The sequence below is a fragment of the Panthera pardus genome, unplaced genomic scaffold, assembly GCF_024362965.1.
Source record: "Panthera pardus isolate Hobbes unplaced genomic scaffold, ASM2436296v1 HiC_scaffold_11, whole genome shotgun sequence".
NCBI lineage: Eukaryota > Metazoa > Chordata > Mammalia > Carnivora > Felidae > Panthera > Panthera pardus.
Window position 1 is genome coordinate 88,879,283 of NW_026526666.1, and position 27,058 is coordinate 88,906,340.

At 40.9% G+C, this 27,058-nt stretch overlaps 1 protein-coding gene and 1 pseudogene across 6 annotated transcripts; both read left to right on the forward strand.

Moving 5' to 3' along the window:
• The first annotated feature begins 645 nt into the window (after nt 1-645).
• Nucleotides 646-2,394, forward strand: LOC109273888 (RNA transcription, translation and transport factor protein-like; annotated as a pseudogene).
• A 10,542-nt stretch (nt 2,395-12,936) lies between these two features.
• Nucleotides 12,937-26,546, forward strand: SRSF10 (serine and arginine rich splicing factor 10). 6 transcript variants are annotated; one of them, XM_019461791.2, is made up of 7 exons: nt 12,939-13,136; nt 14,596-14,700; nt 18,273-18,376; nt 19,973-20,135; nt 20,363-20,416; nt 20,550-20,651; nt 24,006-26,546. In XM_019461791.2, the coding sequence occupies exons 1-7, from the start codon at nt 13,072-13,074 to the stop codon at nt 24,064-24,066; spliced, it is 654 nt and encodes a 217-aa protein (XP_019317336.1). In that variant the 5' UTR covers nt 12,939-13,071; the 3' UTR covers nt 24,067-26,546. The 6 variants fall into 6 exon arrangements, with proteins under 6 accessions (XP_019317332.1, XP_019317336.1, XP_019317334.1 ...); XM_019461787.2 differs by lacking the exon at nt 24,006-26,546 and having other exon boundaries at nt 12,937-13,136; nt 20,366-20,416; nt 20,550-22,644; XM_019461789.2 differs by lacking the exon at nt 20,550-20,651 and having other exon boundaries at nt 20,366-20,416.
• The last annotated feature ends 512 nt before the right edge of the window (nt 26,547-27,058 follow it).

Sequence of the window (27,058 nt, forward strand, 5' to 3'; positions counted from 1 at the left end):
CCACAAACTCTTGACCAGAAGTGTCAGAAGCATTCTCTGTGAAAGTAAAGAAGACACAGGTTTTTCCGAGACAGGCGTGTGTGAGTCTCCTGGGGCTGCCATCACAAAGTGCCACAAACGTGGTGATGGCTTAAATAACAGATACGTATTATCTCACGGTTCTGGAGGCTGGACATCCGAAAGCAAGGCGTCAGCCAGGCCATGCTCCCTCCAAGAGCTGGGTAGGATCTTCCTTCGCTCTCCCTAGTTTCTGGAGGTGGCCATCAATCATTGGTGTCCCTTGGCTCATAGCTGCCTACTCTCGTTTCTGCTTCTGTAGTCCCGTGCTGTCTCCCTGTGTGACTGTCTCTTCATATCCTCTTCTTACAAGGACACCGGGTGTATGGGATCAAGGACCCACCCTGTTCCAACATGACCTCCTCTTAACTAATCATACCCACGATGACCCTCTTTCCAAACAAGGTCACATTCTGAGGTTCTGGGAGTTAGGACTTCAACATATCTTTTGCCAGGGGCGGCGATTGATTAGAGATTGATTACGTCTTTAGGGGAAGGGCAAACAAAGGACAGAAGTCGAGCGTTCACACACTGATTTCTATGAGCAGATGGTAGTCAGATGAACTGGGTAGGGAACGCAGGAAGAGAATGGATTTCAGGGAGAAGGTGGTGAGTTTTATTTTGGACGTGTGTCAGTTGCCTTCCGGGCCGCACAGGCTGTGTGGGACAGCTCTGGGGGTCCTTTGACAATCCACACCTGGAGATCTAGCCGCCTTTCTGTTTGCTTCACTTCCATGAATAACCCTAATCAAAAGATCTTGTCCAGACAGAGCTGAAGAGTGGCAGAATACGCCACCCCAGTATACGCCACTTTGGCATAGGATTATTTTAAGCTAAAGACACTTGAAAAACAGAAGGTACAAAGGACAGTCTGCTCCCCGCACCCCCCCCCACCACCACCCTTTTCTTTCTGAAAGCAGGTGATAAAATTCCCATGTGAAAGATGTCCTCCTATGCCGGGAGGAAAGAAAAATTCTGATCACCAAGGATGGGGAGTAATTCTGTCCAAACAGACCTTGTCAAAATAATTCTTACCTTCCCTTGGCCCCCCCCATATATTTCAGTTACTTTTCCACAACTGTCTCCCTTTGCTCAACCTGGTATGTAAGCCCTTGGGCCTTTCTGCTTTTTGGATCTTCATTTTCCTCTGGGGGCTCCCATGGCCACGTAAACATCCACGTGCCTTTCTCCTGTTAATCTGTCTTGGTCAACTTAATTCTCAGGTCTGGCCGGAAACCCAGATGGAATGGAGGTGAAGCTTTGTCTCCCCTACAGAGCCTTTAAGGCTGAAGACCTGAATTTAAGAGTTAAGAAATGAGAGAGTCCTAGGTGAGGCAAGGTGCAGGGTGTAGCCACTTAGGGGAAGCAGACGTAAAAGTCACTGGTATTGAGGGTCACAGGACTAGCAGGTTGCCCTTGCTGTGTCACTGGCGGCCTGTGCTGCCCACTCCTCTTCACCTCTCCCGTCACTGGCAGAAGCCCAAGGTAAAGGAGCGAGAAGCTAGGACCATGCCACAAGCATACCAGCTTCAACTGCAAAGACGATACACGATTCAGAAACTTTATTATTTAGCCCAAAGACCAGGAAATCAGACACTACAGGATCGAAGACAGAAGTAACTTAAGAAGCATCCACAGCGGAGACTGGCCCAGTGCCTCTGAAAAGTATTTCAGAGATGTTAACTGTCCTTTCAAGATTCAAGATCACCAAGAAGCAACAGACTGCCTTCTCGGGTTAGCTGTCCGATTTGAACACGGAGATAATGCTGAAAAATACAAGAACTTGGTACCAGATAATGCAAAACGTATTGGTGTTGCAACGAAAAATGCAGAACCATCCATCAGTCTGGATGTAAATAACTCTGGTCTTCGGGCTGGTGCCATGGCTTTGGTTAACCTTCTTGGGGAAGTCAGGGTGACGACCTGGTCGTGCTTACGACGGCAGGATGCGGTTGCCAAAGCAAATCAAACAAAAGAGGGCCTGCCTGGCGCCTTAGATAAGACTATCTCAGAACAGGAAGTGCAGTTCTTAGGAAAGCTGCTCAAATTCTGCTATCTCTGCACCTGGAAGAACTCAGAGAGCTACAGACAAAAATTCATGAAATCATAGCAGCTGTTCAGGTGATTCTTGTGGATCCAGAGACCAAGGTGGGGGCAGTAAGGTGGGGGGGGAGTGGTGGCAGCGGGAAGACAAACCAAGACCGGGGAAAGTTGGAGGATGAACATTTTAGGATTTCAGCTTTTCACCTGCTTCGTGCAACTGGGAATCACGTACACTCTGGCATGCGTTTGGAAACCCAATGCCACCTTTTCCAGGGAGGGACCCCGGAAAATTGAGGATGTTCTAGAGATTGACCGTCATTGCTTTTTCTTTAATAAAGTTCAAGAAAGTGGGGCGCCTGGGTGGCTCAGTCGGTTGAGCGTCCGACTTCAGCTCAGGTCACGATCTCACACTCCGTGAGTTCAAGCCCCGCGTCGGGCTCTGTGTTGATGGCTCAGAGCCTGGAGCCCGCTTCGGATTCTGTGTCTCCCCTTCTCTCTGCCCCTCCCCTGCTCATGCTCTGTCTCTTTCTGTCTGAAAAATAAATAAAAACATTAAAAATTTTTTTTAAAAAAATAATAAAGTTCAAGAAAGTGGGGAAAAGAGAAAGGAGCTACCAGAGTGGATGTGGAATGGGCCATCTGCATAGACATTGAAGACGCAGAAGGAGGCTCAGAGCCAGGTGCCCAATACAGCAACACCAACAGAAGTAATCATCACTAACGTTTATCGAGTGCCTACCGTGGGCCAGCACTGTGCTGAGTGTTCGCACGTATCTTCATCCCATTTAATCTTTCTTTTCTTTCTTCAGGTCTCGGCTTAAATGGCACCCCCCCCCCTCCAGACCCCCTCCCCGATGTAGGCCCTCTTTATTCTCTACCTCAAGCCCTTCACAGAATATACACCGATTGATGATTATTTGTTTACTTTCTAGCTGAATGAGCATGGAATGCCAAGGTATCATTTCTATCCCATTTTACATCTAAGGCAAGGTAAGTTCAGATATTAAGTAATTTGCCCAAGATCACATAGCTACAAAGCGGCATGCCTGAAACCGCAGCCCGGGAATACCTGACTCCTCAAGCCTACATTCTGGATGATACCACCTCCAAAAAATCTGCAATGGATGAGAGGAAATAACCCAGGAAGAGGACAGGGCAGAGGTGGGTGAACTGGATGATAGGAGAGCGGTAGGAACAAGGCCTTCATGCTAGAAATGGTTCAGAAGCGGCACTGGGAAGGAAGGAGGGCTCTTAACCCAAGTCCTGCCCCAGGGATTGGAGAAGTGGGCAACGAGGAGCATCTTTTTGAGAAAGCTACAGACAGAAAACTTTCAGAGGAGTAGTCAAACCCCGCAGCCTAGGTTTAAGGACCTGCTAAGCTAGACCAAACTCCCTTTCATAATTTCTCCATACTCCGTTTATTTTCTTTTAATTTTTTAATGTTTATTTATTTTTGAGAGAGAGACAGAAACAGAGACAGAGCCTGGTGGGGGAGGGGCAGAGAGAGGGAGATAGAATTCAAGGCAGGCTCCAGGCTCTGAGATGTCAGCCTGGAGCCCAACGCGGGGCTCGAACCCCCGAACCGTGAGATCATGACCTGAGCTGAAGTCGGACGCTTAACCGACGGAACCACCCAGGCGCCCCTGATTTTGAATTATAATTTGAAACAATTTGTCAACTCTGCACAGCAAACTTTAAAGGAGTTCACTTGGCCTCCAGAGACACTGTTCTTGAGTTAATCCCAAGCTAACAACCTAGTCGAGGGTGTTAGTAAACTACACAGCTTGCCAACTAATATCAAGTCAAAAACAGAAGCAAACAGAGTGCTTGCAAGGGGTGTTGCTCAATAGGGATTTTTTGGCCTGAGGAAACTTCTAAGACACTGAAGTGCAAGGACCCAGAACTAAATAAATTTCTGCTGAGCCCTCCTGAGTCTATTCTGAACAAAGTTTAGAAGACGCAAAACAGCCACAGATCTTCTTTCTCTGTGGAAGTTTTAAAATATGGTGCAGAATACTAACTCCTAGCAACAAAGAAAATCATTCGCAAACACAAAGGGCAATTACCAAAGAACCTAGAGACATGATTCTTGTCCCAGTTCTTCCCTGGATGATGCCTGTCCCTTTCCCTCTCTGGATCTCAGTTTCCACATCTGGAAAACGAGGAAGTGGAACCATATAATCTCCAAGGGACCTTCCAACCATAAAATTCTTTAACTGCTTTCTGCTCTCCTTGTTACAAAACATCCCATTATTAAATGAAGACCATTAATCATAGGTTATCCTCGGGGCCACCACCATGACTGTTCAGGTCGCACACTGAGCAAATCCAGAGGTCACCATTCACATTATACTCTGTGTAAACTATACCCCTGTGTTGGGTGGTATATAACCTAAACATCCATACATGGCAACCTTGATGATACTCTTCAATCTTATAAATATTTAATGTTTCACTTTTTATTTTCTTAATACCCATTGTTTCCCTACCATGGGTCCCTACCAGCAGAGATAAAACTACATTAATAACGATACTGAACAAAGTACTCTCAAGGATTAACTCTTGCTCATGGTTAGCATACATATATTTAAACCCGATGAAATCCTGTGATTATCATCTTTATCCTTCAAATAAGGGATATTGAGGAAACTGCCCAGGATTCCGCTAGAAAGAGGCTGGGACAAGAATTCAGACCCACCTCTGACTCCAAAGTTCATTCTCTTTTAACTCCACTGTCCATCTCACCTGCTGGATGCTTTGGAATCAATCCCCCCACAAACCTGACACTCTTGGGACATCAGTGAACAAGTCATTCAGTTAGCTGGAAACGGCAGTGATCCAGCATAAACACACTGGAAGGAAAGTCGGCACCCGCCAATTTCCATCCCGATCTTGTCACTAACTACAGATGTTTTTGCCTCTCTGTGGGCCTCAGTGTTCTCATCTGTCAAATAGGGGTGATGGCTTGGGTCCTTTTTAGGATATGCAAGTAGCAGCAATTCCTATAGCGACAACTATTTAGCTGTTTGCATTCTCTGACTTTTAAAGTGTATTAGTCTTTTGGGCTCCAACTAAACTCCTGTGCCTCTCTTATGATGACTATAGCCACCAAGGAGAATTCCTTGTGGTCCCTGCTTCTCTGGGCCTCCCTAAGGCCACTGCTGTGCTTTCCTCCTCACCCTCAAGACCCCAGATCCGAGAGTTGATTCCATACAATTGGTAGCCTTTGAGACACTCGCTTATTATCATCAACCCTTGTTTCCTTCCCTCTCACGTCTCCAGCTTGTTGGGGATCTTTCCCAATGGATCATGCATCGCATTCCCAAAGAGGGTCGATGTGAGAGTCACGGTCCAGCAGAGGTGAAGCGTTTGCTCTTTCACAGACGCTGTCTTTTGATTTGACATCGCTCGATAGAACTAGAAGACATCTGAATGAGCAAATGCCCAAGTTTCAGACCCAGACCCAGTTTTCCCTCTCGCTACGAATGGTCAAGTCACTGTGGGCGTGATGATGAGGGTAGACACAAGTTGAGATCTAAATAAAATTAAGAACATGTGTGCGTTATTTCCCAAGTACAGCTAATATTTTATGCTCTGTAGTACTTGGATGCAAGATACAAACCGTTTCCTTATTTTTCTACACCAAAGTATAGCTGGCTCTGAACTCTTACTTATCAGGATGGGAAAATGTAATCCTAGTTGCATAGAGGCCCACATCCTTCTCAGAATTGTACTTGGGTATCAGAGCATTTAGGCAATCCCGAAATTTGGGGGAAGATTCTCTGTCTTCGTTCTATCCAAGTTGACAGTAAGATGCTCATTACCCAAAATGATATGGCCCATTAAAAGATGACAGCCCACAGGGTGCCTGGGTGGCTCAGTCGGTTGAGCGTCTGACTTCGGCTCAGGTCATGATCTCGCGGTTTGTGGGTTCGAGCCCCGCATCAGGCTCTGTGCTGACAGCTCAGAGCCTGGAGCCTGCTTCGGATTCTGTGTCTCCCTCTCTCTCTCTGCCCCTCCCCAGCTCATGCCATGTATCTCTCTGTCTCTCAAAAATAAATAAACATTAAAAAAAAAAAAGTTGACGGCCCATAGCATCCACTTCCTCCATGCCCAGCCCAGCCATAGAGACCCCACTCATCCCCAAACCCCCATGATGCTTAGGGTTTGAACCCCAGGGCTCCAACGCCACACTCAAATCAGAGGAGCTGCCCGTCCTGGAGTGCTGAATGATAACTGGCCAGGCACTGGTCTCTGCCACTCTTGTGACCACCACAGCCACCAAGGAGAGTTCTCTGCGGTCCCTGCTTCTTTGTGACTCCAGCCCAGGCTATCCAAATCCTGAAAAGAGGTATGTGATGTGTTAAGCCTAGATCGCAGGTTCACACAAGGGAGGCTGGGGAAAAAAGCGTCCGCTTCTATAGCATCTAAACTGTGAGGCAGGTTTTCCTTCTCAGTGAGACACATAAAGTCGGGAATAAGAACAGCAAATGTCTACCCAGTTTCAAGCTGTGGATCTTGGGGAAACCCCTGGTCTTCTCTTAGCCTCAGCTTCCTCAGTCAAAAATAAGGATAATAATACGTACTTCACAGGGTGAAAGTCCAGGAGACAAAGACAAACCTGAGGGATTTGCCGCCCCCCCCCCCCCCCCACCGTCTCGTGGGTATGGCAAGATTGGGAAAAAGAAGACTGGAAACCAGGAGAGAGTTGAACCCATAAGGAGCACAGCTAGAGGTGATTATGTTTTGATCACCAGGGCAAGGAACTAAGCTGAAATGCCCATTAAAAATGGGTATGGTGGGGCGCCTGGGTGGCTTAGTTGGTTGAGTGTCTGACTTTCGCTCAGGTCAGGATCTCGCGGTTCGTGTGTTCGAGCCCTGCATGAGGCTCTGTGTTGACAGCTCAGAGCCTGGAACCTGCTTCGGATTCTGGGTCTCCCTCTCTCTCTGCCCCTCCCTCCTTCTCAAAAATAAATACACATTTCAAAAGAATTCTTTAATAAAGAAATAATTAAATAAAAATGGGTATGGTCCAGGGGCACCTGGCCAGTTCAGTTGGCAAAACATGTGATGCTTTACCTAGGGGTTGTGAGTTCAAGCTCCAGGTTGGGTGTAGAACCCACTAAAAAAAATTTTTTTAAGAAACAAATAAAAGCGGGAATGGTCCAGAAGTTATTCCATTCCAACAGTTATCAGTGAGCAAAGAGGATTCTAGAAAGCATCAGACTTAAAGAAAGGAAAAAGAGAAAGAAACAGATGCTCTAAAGTGGGACACACTGTGCATAGGAGCCAGGAGAGAGGAAAGTCAAAAGATGGGCAGAGGTCATCTTGCCCTAAATCAGAACCCAGTAACACCTTGAACTTTTCACTGAGAGCTCCAAGTCACCTGATCCTCCCACATGCCAGCAGGCTGGCCGGTCACCAAGTCACATAGTCGTGAGTACAGTAAGAGTAAATAATTAAATCTCTGTGTCTTTGCGTTTTGTGCCTAAGTTCTCTCCATGTGAAAAATAAACCTAATGCGATTTTTCCCCATAATCGTGGGCCTCTTCTCATGTTCCAGATACAGAAATAAATACCAAGTGGTTATGAAATATGGTTCCAAGAAGAACATTAATAAGCTTGTTTACTGGTATTTTTTAAATCTCTGCAATAATCTGAGCCCAAAAATAACAAGAAAACTATAATTACACACAATGAGTGTATATATGTACGTGTGTATGTGTTTAAAAAAAACTCCCTACACAATTCTTTGTTACCATATATTTATACGCCATAGGGATAATATACACAAACTCTATATAAGGAGGGTGAATTGGTAGAATCTTTCCAAAGCGTATTTTGATCATATATATTAAGTTCTTAAAATTCATATTCTTTGACCCACCAAGTCAACACTTAGGAATGTGTCCCAACCAAAATGTACAAAACGTTGGATATGCAATGACGTTCCTCTCGCGGTGAGTTTTAATAATGAAAATTTCGGGGGAGGGTAAATGCAAAGATCCAGCATTTTACTGAATGATTAAAGTCTTTTCTATTTTATAGCCTGGTGTTTTTCTTTAATGTGGGGAAATACACGTAATATAACAATTTACCATGTTAACCATTTTAAAGTACATCAGTAGGAAGAGGTAGGGTTATTATTGTCCCGCCATGGGGGTTGGGAGGAATATGTGTGGAACCCAGGTGATCTAGTTAGATCCCTCTGGACATCCCTTAACAGTTGTACTGTGAAGGGACAAGTGCTGTCACCCTGGCCTGAGAAGGATATAAAAACAGGGAGGGGGACAAAACAGAAGAGACTCATAAATATGGAGAACAAACTGAGGGTTGCTGGAGGGATTGTGGGAGGGGAGATGGACTAAATGGGTAAAGGGCATTAAGGAATCTACTCCTGAAATCATTGCTTCACTATATGCTAACTAACATGGATGTAAATTTTTCAAAGTAAAAAATAAAGTTAAACAATAAAAAAAACATATAATTGAAAATCATGAGTTAAATGGCTGCTAAAACTGTAACATTCTACTATGTGAGTTTTTTTCTTTGCTTTTCTGTGAGAAAAGTGCCTGGCATTGAAGTGCTCAATAAGTGTTAGCTATCATCATCAAGATTATTTCAGGCTTCTGTTACTGGCAATTGAACCCAATTTATACTTGCTACAGCAGCTATTAAAAACTGTATTTACTGGGGCGCCTGGGTGGCACAGTCGGTTAAGCGGCCGACTTCGGCTCAGGTCATGATCTCATGGTCCGTGAGTTCGAGCCCCGCGTTGGGCTCTGTGCTGACAGCTCAGAGCCTGGAGCCTGTTTCAGATTCTGCGTCTCCCTCTCTCTGACCCTCCCCTGTTCATGCTCTGTCTCTCCCTGTCTCAAAAATATATAAAACGTTAAAAAAAATTAAAAAAAAACGGTATTTATTAAAACTATTTAATGGCCAGGGAAGATATTCTTTATAATCTATCTGGTGGAAAAAAAAAAAAAAACCCATGTTATGAAACTATACAGTATGACTCCAATTTTAACAATTAGATACATGCATAGAATGCATAAAAGTGTTAATACTAATGAATTCTGAGTTGTAGGATCACAGGTGATATTTGTTTTCATTTTTAATACTTTTTTAAGTTTATTTATTTTATTTGTAGAGAGAGAGGCAGAGAGAATCCTAAGCAGGCTCCGCACTACCAGCACAGAGCCCGAACTCTGTGCTGTGGGCCTCGAACTCAGGAACCACGAGATCATGACCTGAGCCGAAACCAATAATCGGACACTTAACCGACTGGAGCCACCCAGGTGCCCCTGTTTTCTTTATAGTAAAGAAATTATTTCGGAAATTAAAAAAAATTTTTTTTAATGTTTATTTATTTTTGAGAGACAGAGAGTATGAGCAGGGGAAGGGCAGAGAGAGGGGGAGACAACGGAATCTGAAGCAGGCTCCAGGCTCCAAGCTGTTAGTGCAGAGCCCAATGTGGGGCTCGAACCCATGAACCTCGAGATCACGACTTGAGCTGAAGTTGGATGCTCAACCGACTGAGCCCCCCAGGCGCCCCTCGGAAATTTTTTAAATACATGCTGGACACTTAGAACTACGAAAAATGTTATTTTAAGATATTAAAATGAGGCCAAGATATACCAAGTAATTTTTTCTTACCTTAAGCAAATTCAAGGTAGCAACCTATGTGCTAATAGATTATCTAAGGAATATGATGAACACATGTGCATATTCACAGTGTCTTCACCCTCAGAGCAGAACTAGTGAGAGCCAGAGGTTCTAAGAACCTGAACACAAGTAAACTGATAATGTGTACATAACGCGTGCGCTCCAAAATTCCCAACCCACAAATAAGGAATGTTTAAATCTTCCTCAGTCTGGGGAACTTGGCCTGTTGCCTACTCATTAGTGAGAAGGCTCATAGGAAAATCAGGCATGTCTTATGAAATAAATTTAAAAAGCATGCTTCTAATTGACTGTTTGCCCATGGAGACAGAGGCCCAGGGCTAAGCACCGTCTGTGACAATCATCTGAATTCAACGGTTATCCCAGTAAAGTTAATCTTGATATATTGACGCAACGTTTGGGTTCTGCTGATGGAGACAGGCTCATCATTCCAAGGCCTTAGCACCTGGATTTTGTGTTTGTGAGTCTCCCTCTAGCAAACAGCACAACTCACTCAGGCATGACGTCTATGCTACGGCCCGTAAATCAAGAAAGAGCAGTCTCAGGATCAAGGAAATTCATAGTTGTATTATTGTACGTTTTGGTCTCCTTTGTGCGGTTCTGAGGATACTACCCAAGGAAAGTGGTTTTCTGACATAAATCCCAATAAAACATAATTTCCTCCAGAAGCAGCACAGTGCTCACAGACCATTTTCCGAGATTAACGTTTGGTCTTCGAAAAAATTACCAGTCCTGGTATTTTGTGTGCTCGGAGTGAAATGTGGTGCTTTTATGGCAAACCGTCCACCTCAAGCTCCTGCTGGCTGAAAGACGCTGGCTTTCTCTGCTTTTCCCAACAGCATCTTTTTTGAGGCTCTGGGATTCTAAAACACAAAAGATCAAAGGGGCACTTGGTACGTGAAGCCGAAAGCAATTCCAGTTAGTAAATATTCACACCTCACCTGCTCCTATTATTTCTCAAACATTATGAGTAATGACAATAATGGCTAACATTTAGAACAGCCTTCATGGGCATATGCCACCTGTGCAGTTACACAGGGCACCACACGCAAAACAACCTTGCACTTGGGGGCGCCCGGGGGGCTCAGTCGGTTAAGCATCTGACTTCGGCTCAGGTCACGATCTCACAGTTTGTGGGTTCGAGCCCTGCGTCAGGCTCTGTGCTGACCGCTCAGAGCCTGCAGCCTGCTTGGGATTCTGTCTCCTCCTCTCTCTCTGCCCCTCTCCCACTCGTGCTCTATCTCCATCTCTCTCTCAAAAAATGAATACATTAAAAAAAAAAAAACCAACCCTGCACCTGGCTTAGTGCTCTGCTATTGTCCGTCATCTTAATAATTTTTGAATATTTTTTTTCTCTACTCTTTCTTTCTTTCTTTTTAGAGAGAGAGAGAGTGTGTGTGTGTGTGCGAGTGAGGGAGAAGGGCAGAGGAAGACAGAGAGACTCTTAAGCAGGCTCCACAGTCAGCATGGAGCCCGATGAGGGGCTCAATCCCTTGACCTTGGGATCACCACCTGAGCCAAAATCAAGCATCAGATGCCCAATGAGCCGAGCCAGCCAGGCACCCCTTGTTTTATTTTCTATGAAAACGTTAAGTTCCATGTTTTTCACCCCTGAATTTCCAGCATCTAGCACAATGTCTGACACATAATGGGTAATTAATAAGTGTTTTAACAAACTGTGTCCAAAGCTTCTTGGAAAACATAAGTGCAGGAAAACAATAGCTCTGCTACAGAGCAGAGCCGACCATCACCACCCTTGTCACGTAACTGCTTTGGATTGAAGCAAAAACAATGCTTTTATTGCCTTGTATAAAATAAAAGTTCATATAATCAAACAGTACTTGAGTTCCTGCTGTCTGTTTGACATTATGCTACATGCCAGAGGCATTTTAATAAGCGATCCCGCATCTCCAAAAATTGAGTCTGATAGAGCAGGGAGTGGTTCTCAATGTCTGGTAGGGGTCCCCAGGACCCTTTCAAGGGATCAAAACTATAGTGAACATTATTTATCTTTTTCATTTGCACAGTCTTTCACAAGCAGAGAGCGGAGCTTCCCAGGGGCCACAGGATGCGTGATGAAGGACAGTGGGCTGTGTGCTTGTGTGTTAATGCGCCCTAAAATTTCCTCTGTTTTAAATTCTAGTTCAGTAGGGGCGCCTGGGTGGCTCAGTCAGTTAAGCGTCCCACTTCGGCTCAGGTCATGATCTCACAGCCTGTGAGTTCGAGCCCCGCATGGGGCTCTGTGCTGACTGCTCAGAGCCTGGAGCCTGTTTCAGATTCTGTGTCTCCCTCTCTCTGACCCTCCCCCGTTCATGCTCTGTCTCTCTCTGTCTCAAAAATAAATAAACGTTAAAAAAAAAATTAAATTCTAGTTCAGTAAATATTAGTTAACTGTAACCCACACAAACAAAACCCTTTGGGGTCTTCCATAATTTTTAAGGGCGTAAAGAGATTCTGAGACCAAAAAGTTGAAAGGACTATTGCGACACAGGCCGTTAGCAACAAGGGCTAGCTGTGGATGACAACGGAGACTAAAATGTGAGGTTTGCGGTCCAATCAAAAGGTTGAGAAGGGCCTTTGATCAAGAGGCAACAGGGTGGGCAGGTGGAAGAAGGGTGTGAGAAGGGTGTGAGCGAGGGGCAGCCCTGGCACAGGCCCTCTGGGAGTGCACCCACGGCGTGCTGAAAGCCCTGGAGAGGCAGGCCCACCTCCTCTCAAGGACACACACTTCCTTCCCTTTCATACTCAATACCAGCGGCTGATCAGCAATCTAATAAAAGCCAGGGCATTACTTGGACCAGACAGGAAACCGTATGGCAGTCTCTCTCAAGTCTAAGGTTTAAAACTCCGTCTAAGTTGGCAATAACTGCAAAGTTTGGCGTAGGGGTTAAAACGTCTGTTTCCTGACTTGGGGTGGAGAGGGGAAGGAAAGGAAAAACCGCTGCAAGGCAGAAAAGGGCGGGAAAATAAAGCACCAAAGAAAGAAAGAGCGGGCTTGGGGGAGGGGAAAGACACAGCTCAAGAAGCCAATGAATGAGACCGAGGCTGCCGCACGTACCCTAGCCGCCCGCCTGCGCAGGCGTACGTCGGGTGATCTCGCGGGAAAGAACCGTTGCGGGTCCAGGCGTTGCGCCCAGGTAGGAGGGGGGTGGAGGCGGGAGTGAAGTCTCGCGAGAAGAGGAGGTTTCGTAGCGGAGCCCTCTGGCTGAGCGTCTGAGGATCCGCCGCCGGATCCGCGGACGGTTTAGTGAGCCCGTTAGTGCCCCTGCCGAGACTCACGTCGCCGTCATGTCCCGCTACCTGCGCCCCCCCAACACGTCTCTGTTCGTAAGGAACGTGGCCGACGATACCAGGTATGTACGAGGAGGTACTCCGGGCCTAGCCCGGGAGGCCGCAGGCGCTTCGGGAGGACCCGTGCGGCGGCGGCGGCGCGCTGGGCCGGGGGAGGGGAAGCGCGAAGATGGCGGGTCCCGCGCGGGCTTTCGGGCCCAACTAGGCCGCGTCGCCAGCTCAACCGCCTCGTGGGAGCGAGGGCGGCGCCCCTGGTCCTCCCAGGCAGCGGCCGGGAACGCGGACCGCGTGGCGCGAGTTCGGTGCCCCTCCCCCTCCGCAGCTCGGCCTCTCTTCCTCCCCGCTTCCTCTCGGCGCGTCCAGCCCCCGCCGCGGCCGAACATCCGCTCCCCATGGATTTGAAGTTCACGTTCCTTGGGGTACACGCCCCCTCGGCCCAGAGATTTTTTTTTTTTCCCGTAGTTAAAAAATCGCAGCGAAATAACGGGATCGGGGGAGGGGCGTTATGGCGAAGCATTCGCTACCCCTTTTTTGTCGTGTTACGTTTGTGATTTTTTAAAACATTGGAGATGTTTAGAGAAAGAGAATGTCGAAAATTGGGAGGTAAAATTATTCCAGTAGACCCTGCGAACTAGCTCTTCTCATTTCCCGGAAATATAACTGGTCACCCTTCGAGAAATGAGGTTTAGGAAGCATCTACCATTTGGGCCTTGATAAGCTAAATTGGATTAATCCAGTCCGTGCCTTTGTTCTCACCAATTCCCTTAATTGCTTGTAGTCGCCGTCAGAATTTTTTGGAACAGATCTTATCACAAGGAGAGACTGCGTTTTCACAATCACTCTGACACCCCCCACCCCCACCCCCACAAGTCAATTTTATTTTGGTAGCCTTGTGATTTACATTATTCTGTCCTAACTTTAAGTAGGAAAGTAAGCAGTATTCTAGCGTCCAGAAAAATTCCTCCTTAGGACATTTTGACCTTTATTATTTAAGGAGTAACATATATTTTTGTGCCTTTTATTTTTCCAACTTTTGTCTACCTCCTATCAAGTGTCTAACCCTGTCTCTATAATTTTGGGGATGAAAGTGATTGGTATTTTTTCAGACTACTAATGTTGGTTTGATAGTGTAAGAAAAAAAAAAAAACACTAATACTTAATACAACCTAATGTTACTGTACCCTCTACGAAAAATTAAGATGTGGTTAGAAACAATAGGTAAACTGTGACTAAGTTTCCTTAGATGTGTTTTCCTGTTATAATGTAAAATAGTAATGGGTTTTATTACAAACTGCATTATCTTCCAGAATCTTGGATCTTAGCTTTCCTTTGTTTTTTGTATGTTCTTAAAGTTGGCTCTTGATGTTGAGATTTAGAAAGCTTGTCTGTTTCAGGTAACCCAGGGATACATCACAGCCCCTTTCGTTAAATGACAGATTACAGAAAGTTATCTATTTCTTACAGAGACATTCTTTTAAGGGAGTGAACATAAAAATTGGGGGTCTTTTTATGATGTTTTAGGTCCGAAGATTTACGACGAGAATTTGGTCGTTATGGTCCTATAGTTGATGTGTATGTTCCACTTGATTTCTACACGCGTCGTCCAAGAGGATTTGCTTATGTTCAATATCCTTTCTTCAGATGGCTGATTAGTGAGGGGTGTTGAAGTTTGAAATTCAAGTTTATGTAAGAGGTAACATCTAAAAAGTAGTTTACTTTTGTCCTCTAATAATAAATGTTTTGTCTTCAAATTTTTGAAAATTAATTATGACTCACACATTGCTCTTAATTATTTCTTAAAGTTAATCCAAAAATAATAAAATATTTAAATTCCCATTCATGCTGCTGAAACTCAAATCTCAATGATTATAATATGTGATTTAAATTTGAATACACTCTGGTTGCTACCACCTTTAATGTAAGTCAAAAGTTAATATGTTCTTGTGCTTAGCAATTAAAGTTTGGTATTGTCTGTTAATTTGAATCACTTGATCAAAAACAAATTGTATAACAATGAGGTAAACTTCTTTAATATTGTCCCCTAATTTGCTGTCCTCTGTTGTTACCTCAGAGAATGTAAAGCTGTACAGTTATGGCGACCCCAAAGAGAAAGCATGAAAGAACCTTTAGAGTAGAATTCAACACTTAAGGCAAGTAGACAAGCCAAAGACCTCTTAAGGATCAGGCTTGAAGAGAAGGGAGAGTTTGGGAAAAGAAAAAATAAAGAAAAGCTGGAAGAAGGACAAGCCTAATGGGAGACAAAGCCTCGCTTTATCTACAAAAGGGGGAAAAGGTTGTTTTTCAAAGTTAAAGATAAAGCCATCTGTCATATTTGGCCAAGCATCTCATGACAAGTCCTTCTGACAAGCACTTAAAGAGTTAAAGGTCAAGATGAAGTTGAATGATGGCCAAGATTAAAGGAGTCATACCTGATGTATCCTACAGAATAACTATTTTCCTTTTTTTTTTTTTTCTTTTTTTTTTAATGTTTGTAAGCAGTTAATTTTCAAAACTATTCTGGTTTGGTCTAGTGACAAAACCTGTAACTTGATTTATGTGGGCCTTTGATGTTGTGATTGTGGTCTTGTATAAATGCACTTTCTCTTAGATTGTCAAGTTAAAGTGTATCAGGATGTAATGTTGTTAAGCTTAAATTCAGCATATTTTTGTTTTGGGCCATATGGTCAGATGCCATAGGGTAATAGGCAATGCTCTTTGGAGTAGCATGAGGTTCTAGGGTCAGGCTAACTCCACAGAGCCGTGCTTAAAGGGAGACAGGTGCTCGCACTGGGACCTCCTTAGAAACAACTCTGGTGGTCTTGTAAGGTCAAATCCACTGGAGATACTACCTGTTTAGAGATTTTAAAGTGGCTGCTATGGGCACACACATACTCTTGACTTCTAAACTTAGCTCTGTGAAGTCTGCTGGTCCTGCACTGCTTTAGCACATAGGATCAGTTGGCTCTGAGTGGATTGCAGAAGGCCTTATCCCTGCTATAGGTACCTAATCAGGACCTATGGGAAGTCATTCCCTGACCCAGAGTTTTAGGTGACATTACTTCCTTCAGTGAGACAGCAAGGGTTTGGGCTGTGGGTGTCAGACTAGGAAAAGTTCTTCCTGTTAAATTCATTGGGTCTCTTGAAACTTAGCAGGGGCCCTAGTGAGACTTAGGGGAAATGCTGAAAGCTGCTATTTCTACAAAGCTAATGATCAAGGACAGTTGGGGGGATTGGTTGCAAAGTTCTGTTACAGAGAGGATAAGAGCTATATTTGGCTTGGTTTTTTGTTTGTTTGTCTATTTTTAAAGGGCGATGCTTTCTGGCTTACAATGCTGACCTGCTTTTACTTGGTTTGGGGTGGCCTGGGAACCAGGATCAACACTAGTTTGCCTCAAGAGTATGTGATACTTGAGCTAGAAGAGAGTTGTCATCTAAAGGAGGATCATGTATTTCATATACACAAAGTCTTTCTATGGTCTTAAAATAGTTAAAAAGAAGTAGGTCTCAGGATTTTGGAAAGATCCCAAGTACAGATTTCTCCATAACTAGCATCAGAGTGATATTTGACACTTCCCAATTAGGCTTCTCTTTTGCATATAGTAAAACTTTGCCATGGTTGATTCAGCTCAGGATTCTGTTTTTGAGGGTAGACCCAAAGAATGATTTAGATTTACTCTCAATAATTTTTACACCTTTTAATTTTATCCTTTAGAAAGTAATTGTATTCTGCATCCTGGGGTAATAAATAAAGTGGTATACATGTTAAGCCAGCTTACTCTTTTTAATATTTTAGAGCCCAAATGCATTAACCTTGACAGGTGTTGAATTATAATAGTACTGAAGGTTCTGAACTCCCTGTCAACCTTTTTCATTTCTTGTTGAAAGTCCTATGACTTAGACTTGGGAAAACCTCTCCTCCTTTAACATATACATAATATATTCGGGAAGAGAGACCTGGGAACAGGCAGTGGTCCTTAATTCCTTTCAGAATGAAAAATAGGAAATCTGGTGAGGTAGACGTTTTAGTACTTGAAATAAACAGATATTAGTATCAGTCTTGGAGAGAGTATGTCTCATCAGCACTGTTTTTTAATCAGCCTAAGATCTACACTCTTTGTCTCTCAAGTTTGAGAAATATAAATGGACACGTTAGAATAGTAATTTTTAGGATAGAATGAAAATCTACACTCCAACTTAACCTAGGTCCCTTTCCAGAGCTTTTATATCAAACACTGCTCTGATTTGCTTGGCTTCCGTCAGAATGGTGGTTTTAGGAAAGGAGCTAAATTTGGACAGAATAACTTTGTAAAGCCAAGAGTTGTCATAGTACTATTGCTGACAAGGAGGGAAGAGGGCAAGGCAGCTTCTCCAGTCAGGGTACCAACAGTTCCTGGGTCAGGTTTATAAATGTTACCTTGAAGTTTCTCAGGTTGAAAACCAGTCCCAAATTCACTTCTTTGCAGTAAGCTATATGTTTAGTATTATGGTTAGGGCTTTTCAGTCCAGGAATCTTTAGAAATGGTCTGTTATTTCTTGACCGCATGCTTTTATAGTCTTTGCATGGGTGTAATATGCTTTTGGTGTAGCGATGTCTTGACGATTGATTGATTGATTCTATCTTGATATCCTCAAATGGATAGCATACCAATCTTTCCTGTATAGTATAAGGGAGACAGCTATGTGAAATAATAGTGTTAGATATATCTGAGAAAAACAGCAAAATAAATTTGAAGTTAATTCTTTTGTAAGGTAAGGTATATTATGCTTGCTTACACAAGAACTATTGGCATTTTCTTTTTTTCTTTGAAACAAAAACATGAAAAGCGGTTTTGGTTTTATTTTAAGAAATTTTTGTTTTAGCATACAACAGAAGTGACATTTGTTTTTCTTTTTTGTTTTCTAAAACTTAAAACTCAGGAAAATTTTTTGATAGGATTACTTGGTAGTTCAGCTCTAACAGATCTTATTTTAATAATTTTATATATTCACATGTGTTTTCAAATGTATGCTGTAGGAAATCACAAGTGCTTTAATGCTGTCAAATATCTGTAGCTGAATTAACCAACCTAAGTTAAGTGAGATCTGGATGATTTTCTAGAATAATGTTGAGAGATTGTGAAATATTCCAGACTTACCAACTGAATGTTCACTCGTTATCAAAGTATGCAAAACTTCCCAAGCCCCTTAACATTTAGCACATTTGAGGATGTACGTGATGCCGAAGACGCTTTACATAATTTGGACAGAAAATGGATTTGTGGACGCCAAATTGAAATACAGTTTGCACAGGGGGATCGGAAGAGTAAGTACCCTTATGCCTATTACACGTATAATACGTCATTTTTAAAACAGTGCTTTGATGTTTCTTATTGGAAGTATTTGCAGTTTGTCTTATTTAAAATCTAAAAAGATCTTGAAAAGATAGAGTAACTCAGATACTTTGCAGAAAGGTAGAATGTGAAAATCAGAATGACAGAAATTGGACTCTGGCATGGTTAATATTCTGGGGATGGAATTAAAAGGGAAATAATTTGGAAAGTATTAGGTCTTTTCAGCCATTTCTCTTCATACAGATTTTCAAGGTATAATTGGGTATTGTTGTTTTATTTTTTTTTTTTAATGTTAATTTTATTTTTGTAACAAAGAGAGCACAAGCAGGGTAGGGGCAGAGAGAGAGGGAGACACAGAATCCGAAACAGGCTGTGTGTCATCTGTGCTGACAGCTCAAAGCCTGTTGTGGGGCTTGAACCTATGAACCATGAAATCATGACCTGAGCCGAAGTCAGACACTTAACCGACTGATACACCGGCACCGTGGTATAATTGGGTATTTGTGTAGGTGTGTGGCTGTGGAAATGAACGGATAGAATTAAACAGATGATTACGGAATTACTAGAATCCGTTTTACATTAGTATGTGGTTTTATTATGCAGGCATGTACTAGGTGTTAGCTGCATGCTAATGAGGCTGGAGTACAGGCTTCAGAGTCAGGTAGACCAGGGTTTAAATTTTGGCTCAACCATTTTGTTACCTTAGGCAAGATAGTAAAAGAGATGAAGGTGCCTGGGTGGCTCAGTCAGTTAAGTGTCTGACTTTGACTTTGGGGCTCTCTGCGCCGCCCCCCCCCCCCCCCCCCCAAATAAACGTTGAAAAAAATTGTTTTAAGTTAGAGGTGAAAATAGCTGCTGAAGAGAGGAGCGCTCAGACACAGGCTATAATTCTCTGGCTCTTGGGTTGGGTGATGGGTCCTTCAGTATTCACTGTGTTATTTACTTAAACGCACATATGCATTTAGTATCCATTTCATAGAATTGAATGAGATAACATAGGAATTTGAGGACTGTCCAGGGGTGTGGGTGGGTCTAAGGCATCCAATAAATGTTCACTCTTTTCTACTTTTGTTGTGATCTCAGAACCCTAGATCCATATGTTACTGCATTTTGATGCTAAAGCATTGTCCATAGGTTACCAATAAGTATTTTGTCGTTGTTAATTGTGTTTCTAATAAACGAAAAACACGCAAAATAATTCCAAATTAGTATATGGTTCAAAGTCATTTTGTATTTTAATTTGGAATTTTTTTTAAATATGGTAAATTTTCTCAATGTTGAAATAGTTGGCATATTTTTAGACAAGCTAGATGGTGAAAGGTCTCTGAAAGAAAATAGTTGGGAAGATATTTGAGAGTATCATTTTTAACCTAAAACAGTATTCTTATAGACTTCCTTGGAAACAAATACCTTTTCCAAGATTAATAGTCTCACATTTAACCTTGACACAGATTGGGGGTATAAGGGAAGAGAATGCAGACATTTTCCCTATAATTTGAAGACTTAAAATACTAGGTTAGGTTTCAAATATCTCTGTTTTCTAAATCTCCGTTCTGTGTATTTCATAGCTCCAAATCAAATGAAAGCCAAGGAAGGGAGGAATGTGTACAGTTCTTCACGCTATGATGATTATGACAGATACAGACGTTCTAGAAGCCGAAGTTATGAAAGAAGAAGATCAAGAAGCCGGTCCTTTGATTACAACTATAGAAGATCTTATAGTCCTAGAAAGTAAGTTTGATGTGTAGTACAGTAATCTGTCAGAAAAGATTTGTTAGCTTTTAATTTTTTTTATCTTTTTGTACACTTTAATTATATACATTGTATGCTTCATTGAGACTAAAATTATTTTAGTGCTTTATTTTAAAAGTTTTATGGTTCAGTTTTTTTAATTAGAAACTTGAGAAGAGTGTAAATAGACATTTGTCACTGTTTGCTTTTTCTGATGTACTTTTTAGCAGTAGACCGGCTGGAAGACCACGGCGTAGCAGAAGCCATTCCGACAATGATAGGTAAATAACTTTGCTTTGAAAACGACTTCTACATTTTTCAATTTCAGAGTGAACTTTTGCTCTAAAAATAACAAATTTGATTAACATAGAATCTAATTTTTACTCTAATTGTATCTCTCCTCTGTTTTGAAAGATTCAAACACCGAAATCGATCTTTTTCAAGATCTAAATCCAATTCAAGATCACGGTCCAAGTCCCAGCCCAAGAAAGAAATGAAGGCTAAATCACGTTCTAGGTCTGCATCTCACACCAAAACTAGAGGCACCTCTAAAACAGATTCCAAAACACATTATAAGTCTGGCTCAAGATATGAAAAGGAATCAAGGAAAAAAGAACCACCTAGATCCAAATCTCAGTCAAGATCACAATCTAGGTCTAGGTCAAAATCTAGATCAAGGTCTTGGACTAGTCCTAAGTCCAGTGGCCACTGATAGTATAAACCTTGATATTTTTAGGCATGTATCATTCATTTACTCATAGTTTGGTTTACTTAAATTATCAGGAATACAATGTTGCAATGATGCTTAAAAAAACACTTGTCAGTTTTCCCTGTACCAGGCAAATGGTTATAATTAAAATGATATGCTGTTGAGAAGCCACTCTTAAGAGTCCAGTTTGTTTAATGTTATGGGCAGCTACCAATTTGTGGTGTCTCTGTATATTTTTGTAAAGATTCTCATTTTTTATGCTTGAAGTATTGGTGAAAAGATGTTGGTTGACCATAATTTGCAACATTGTCTTATTAAAAATAAACTTTCATATCCATATTTGGTAGAACTGTTAACCTAGAAATGTAGCTTGCTAATAAGATAGAATGATACAAAAGTGAGTTGTAGCCACAGTACAACACTGACTGATCAGACACATTTAGGTTCAGGGTGGACCTTTTTGTCTTGTTGAGATGTTTAGGCCCGTGATAATAATAGTTAATTTATGACAGCGTGGAATAGTTCTTTTGTTAACCCCACTGTCTTGGGGAATGATGCCAACTGGGTTAAGTAGGATTTGGGGCACGATTGAGTGTTTTTGACCGAAACATGGAGCCTTCACTGCTTTTTTCTGTTTTCTATGAAGAGTTGGAACATATAAACACGGGAAGAACTCAAACCTTAAAATTTGAGCAGGACAATGATGGCAGAAATAATTTCAAGGGAAAAAAAAATGCTCTCATGTAGTTACTCTAAACTTTAAGGAGCATTGTTGGTCGTATTGCTTAGTTTTCTTACTGCTGTTAAAAAAAGCAGCAAGTAAATTGTTTCAAAGTAGGTTTTGTTTATGCATATGCATAGTGTAAAACTGAATTTTGATGCTTCTAGCACTCGGTCTGTGCGTTTGTATCAAAATTTGCCTGCTACTTTATGAAGGAGGCTTGTTCTTCACACTTCAGTTTATTTCATGTGAGGCAAGTTGAAGGAGAACACTCCCACTCTAGGTGATTCTGTGGTGCCATGAAATTTAAAATATTTTGGAAAAAGAATTTTCAGTAGGAATCTCATCTCTTTGAGTTTGATTATCAATGTAGTACCTGGCAGTACCTGACTAAAACAAAACAAAACAACAAAAAACCAATACCCTAACCATTTATAATTTTTAGCATTTCTCTGAGAGATCTTTTGGGGACAATAAAAGGGACATGTCCAATCTCATTTCAGAATAAAAGCTAGCATCTCTAAAATTTTAGATTGCTTGCTTGCAGGTATAAGTAAATATTGTGGGGAAACTATTCCTTTTAGAGGATTACTTTTTTTGATTTTGGTTTTAGTAATATAGGCCTTGCCTGTAAAGAACAAAAGATGGTTTTTAAATACTGTTTGTGGAATGTGTTTAAAGGATTGATTCTAGAACCTTTGTATATTTGATAGTATTTCTAACTTTCATTTCTTTACTGTTTGCAGTTAATGTTCATGTTCTGCTATGCAATCATTTATATGCACGTTTCTTTAATTTTTTAGATTTTCCTGGATGTATAGTTTAAACAACAAAAAGTCTATTTAAAACTGTAGCAGTAGTTTGCAGTTCTAGCAAAGAGGAAAGTTGTGGGGTTAAACTTTGTATTTTCTTTCTTATAGAAGCTTCTAAAAAGGTATTTTTATATGTTCTTTTTAACAAATATTGTGTACAACCTTTAAAACATCAATGTTTGGATCAAAACAAGACCCAGCTTATTTTCTGCTTGCTGTAAATTAAGCAAACATGCTATAATAAAAACAAAATGAAGGAAATAATGATTAACTGGAATTATTATAGTTTTGAATGAGATTCTAAAATAACAGTGGAAACAATCCTTTGTAGGTTGAGGAATATTTTTAATCACAGTGTTGCACTAGGCACAACTAACTTTTACTTTGGAAATGATAGAACTTGCCAGAAAGGTACATCTTTTACATACTACTTAAAGATTCCTTATGTAATGTCAAAGTTGTTTCATGATTGCTTATTAAGCCCCTTGGGTTAAATAACTTAGAGATTATTGGTAGTATTAAGTATTAAAATGAAATTTGAGTCAGCTAAATTGTAAGTTTATATTTTCATTATTGAATGGACCAATAATTCTGCTCTTCCTTGTCCTAAACAAGATGCGTTGGGCCTTATATTAATGGCTTGATTTTAAATATGTTTGCATTGAATGTCAGTGAGCAGTTAGTATATTAAGTGATAACCACGTTGGGGAACTGATTTAGGTGTTTTATGGTTTGAGTTCTAGCTACTTACAATGATAACGATAGCCGATATTTAGCATTTATGATGTGCCAGACACGCTACTAAAAATTTTGTGTTAACTCGTTTATTTTTCACAAAACCCTTTGAGAAAGATATTGATTTACCCCATATCGTAGATAAGGAAATCGAGATACAAAGAAAAGGCTGTAAAAAAGGCAGATCGAAGCTTTGAGCCCAGGCCTGGTCCTTCGTGACTTTTTTTTCTTTTTAATGGACTGTAATTTGAGAGAGATAGATTGAGGAGGTGGATAGCCCATTGAAACTGTTCTCAGTCTTTGTGTAGAAATAGAAGGCCTGATGATTTCATTTTTATTTATTTGTGTCACTTAAAATGACTCACATGGTTTCCTTTAGAACTTTTTGTTACTCCTAAAGTGACCTACCTAATGAGCTTCAGAAGGACTAAATTATAGTTGAACCCAGGATAGGATCCTGCTCATAGTTGATGAGGATCCTTACACAGTGCTTTAATTTTGGGCTACTTAGTTCCACAGTTCTGGAGTATCCACTGTGTGTCTGGCACTGTTGTCACTATTAGAGTAGATCATATCAAGACGCAGTGAGGACTGACGCTTCACCTCTCTTTTGACTTAAGATCTCTCTGCATTTTGTTCTGTTTTGTTTTGTTTTGAAGCCAAGTAAGCAAGAAGAAAAATGACAGATAATGCTTCAGTGAGAAAGGAAAGGTGCTACATAGAGTATGAGCTGTTAAGTTTACAACCCAGGGAAAAGACCTGGGAACTATTGTACTATTCTCTTGCAAATTTGGCCCAGTAAGCTGCTACATCCAGTTCAACTAACAAAATCCTGTATACCACAGAGAAGAATAAAGAAAACCAAACTGACAAACATCCTTCTTTTATTTAAGACCAAACTGCAGCTGGAATACCCAGTACAGTTCTGCTTACTACACTTCAAGAAAGATCTGAGAAAGCGGAAAAAGAACCAAAGAAGGGCAGTTCAAGCGACCAAAGGGTGGGTGGAAGGTGCTGCAGTATGAATACTGTACGAATATTTTGACTCTGGTCTGAAAAGATAAAAGAATGTTATCGAAACTACATGGAATAATTGAAGTCCCTTCAAGTTTGAAAGTAAGCATTTTAGGACAAATAAAAAGAAATTCAACTTTGTACTTGTGGAAACTAATCCCTAAATCTGAATAGGTTTATATTGATTCGTGGGTAACAGGTCCATAATAAACTATTGGAAACTAGGATGTTTGAATATCAAGGAAGACAGCCATAGTCTCTTACAGTGCCTCTATTGGTCTGTCTCAAACTGAATTGGGTGAGAAAAGGTATGGTCCAATATAAACTTTTTCTTGGTTATCTCTTAAAGTCAGTTCCATTTTCGCTATTGGCAAATCTTGCCTTTGTTTATTCCAGTGCCAGTGTTTTTCTGCTTAATGGTTTGCTTTGTTGGCATCTGAGTTTATTTACTTGTATGCCGTGTGCAGTTTACATCTTACACTCTCTTTTCCAGATAAATTCCAATTAGAATACTTGACATCTAGCTAAGAGGGTCCATCTCTTCTCACCTCTGTCCTAAGTCAGTATATTCAGCAAACATTTATTTACTGAGCCCTTACTGTGGGCAAAAATTGTCCTGGGTAATTGGGGAGAAAAATAGAGAAAATTGACTTAATAAATACCTACTGAGCACAATCTAGTCAATCATTACAGTATGGCCTCATTGTTTTGAGGTGTATTTTTCGTAACGATATTTTTCACCATTCATATCTTAATGTAATTATAAAACCCAGAATACTATCAATGATCATTTTGTGGTTATCTGCCATTTAAAAGTATCCAGTATTTCTGTTTGCATCCCATTAATACAAATAATGAAAAAATGATGTTTTAATCTGTAATAAACTGATTCATTGTGCAGTGACTGTAATATACTAGAGTTATATTAAATTGTTAACTCTGCCTCCTCAAACACACATTAGGAAATAATCCCAAAAATAAGTAACTTTGCATTAGATCTAAAGGAGACTCTGGGTGCTATAATTAGATTATTTTGAGGCAGACAGAGAGCTGTTATCCCAACTGATTTAGTGTGTTCTGTAATTGAGAAAATGTTCACCAGATTATACTTTTTAGTGATTTACTTGTACATTTTATAGGGGACATGTTCTGTGTATAGTGAATAAATAACTTTTATAGTATCACAAAAATGTTTTGGATTCCTTAGTTCCTTATTAGGATATTAAGTTTGTTTATACATTGATTCTTCCATCACTCATACTTGATTTTTGTCATTTCTGCCACATATTTTAAGTTGTTCGTGTGAAGTTCTTCATCTAAAAGTATGGAAGTGTTTAAGCCTTTACAAAAAAAAAAATTTTGAAAGTTGCAGAATATACATAACGGTTGGAGATATGAAATGTAGGTATTTTTATCCGTTTGATTAAAAAAATTTTTTTCAAACTTGCCTAAGATCACACAGCAAGTAAGTGGCAGATCCTGTGTTAGAGTTAACGGTTTTTTCATTTGGTTCCTGTTTTGTGCCTTTTTTTTTTTTTTTTTTAATCAAATGGAAGATTTTTTATAACTTACTAAAATTAATATAATGGAATCTAGAGTTCATGCAGAGGGAAGATTTAATAGATTTATGAAAAAGATTCAATATCAAAAAGTATTTTGTTTGTACTTTGTGGATGAAAAAGAGGTTAAATGTAACCCAAGATCTCAAGCTATTGTGACTCAGGCTCTCCATCCTGGCTTTCCAAATTTCAGTCGCATTGTATTGCATTTTGACCATATTCTTGTTTACAAAATCCTGAGATACTTTGAAAGGAGGAGGCTGTGATTTGAGACAGCACAATGATAGTGGAGGAATAACCTTAATGGCATTTCTACCAGGTCAGAGCTTTTAGGAACAAACTGTTGTCATTGATAAATGAAGTAAGCAACCTACTTGTTTTCGTTCAACTATTGACATAGTTACTATAGAAAAATTTCCTTCTCCAGGGTTTTTGTCTCTGCCCCTTCCTCCAACAGTGTTGGTTATTATGTTTATTGCATTCTGTGTTTCTGTGTATTCCTAACGGCTGTTTCACCCTTATTAAAGTGGGAATCTTTATTTGGAATAAAAAGCAAGGCATGTAAATTCCTTTCATTGATAATTGACAGAGTAGTTTGTAAAGAAGTAAAAGGCCTTTGTGTCTAGTTTTTGTAGATCCACATCTCTTTGAATGCTAGAGAGTGAAATTAACAACTGGTCTAGGAGCCAAACAATTTGGGGTTTTTTCCCCCCTTTCTCTTTTCCTTAGGTTTAACTCTGCCCTCCAGGTTTGTGGCTGGGTGGGCTTTCCTCATTTGAGTAGGAGGCTTTAGAGATGTATCCCTCCTGTTTTGCAAAGTAATTGCCAATAAGAATGCAATTAAAGAAACCAGAAAACTTACCCAAACCTTCAGTTTTTTTTCCACTTTGTGCTTGCTTTTGGGAAGAATAGAACTTAACCAACCAGAAATTAGATGTAAGGATAGGTTACAGTTATTCTATCATACTATACACTGCCATCAAAAAGATGACAAATTTAAACATGAACATTGACTGACTTAAGATTTCACGCTATGGCTGACTTCAGCCAGTTGTTTCTAAAACAACTTTTTGGTTCTCACAACTACAATGGTTAAGGAATTTCTGTCACTATAATTCCTGTAGGCTAACCAAAACTATTAGTACCTCTCTGGGATGTGAGATGTTGAAATCATTAACCTTTTCTTTAGGTTACCCTTAACTTTTAAAAACTTCAGTTAGAAGCCTTTTCTACACCCACCCTCAAGTCTGAACAACTAACCACTGGAGTCCATCCCAAACCAAACACCTAATACTGCATAAATCCAGAATTAACACACTTAGGCTGAGAACTGTTAAATCTAGTGAAATTCCACTGGTTATAGTAAAGAATTT

Excerpts from the sequence above, each read along its gene's own strand:
- SRSF10 (XM_019461785.2), top strand. The coding sequence starts at position 13,072 with ATGTCCCGCTACCTGCGCCCCCCCAACACGTCTCTGTTCGTAAGGAAC. Across the intron at positions 14,701-18,272 it reads AGAGGATTTGCTTATGTTCA|ATTTGAGGATGTACGTGATG; the intron begins ATATCCTTTCTT and ends AACATTTAGCAC. Across the intron at positions 20,417-20,549 it reads AGCCATTCCGACAATGATAG|ATTCAAACACCGAAATCGAT; the intron begins GTAAATAACTTT and ends CTGTTTTGAAAG.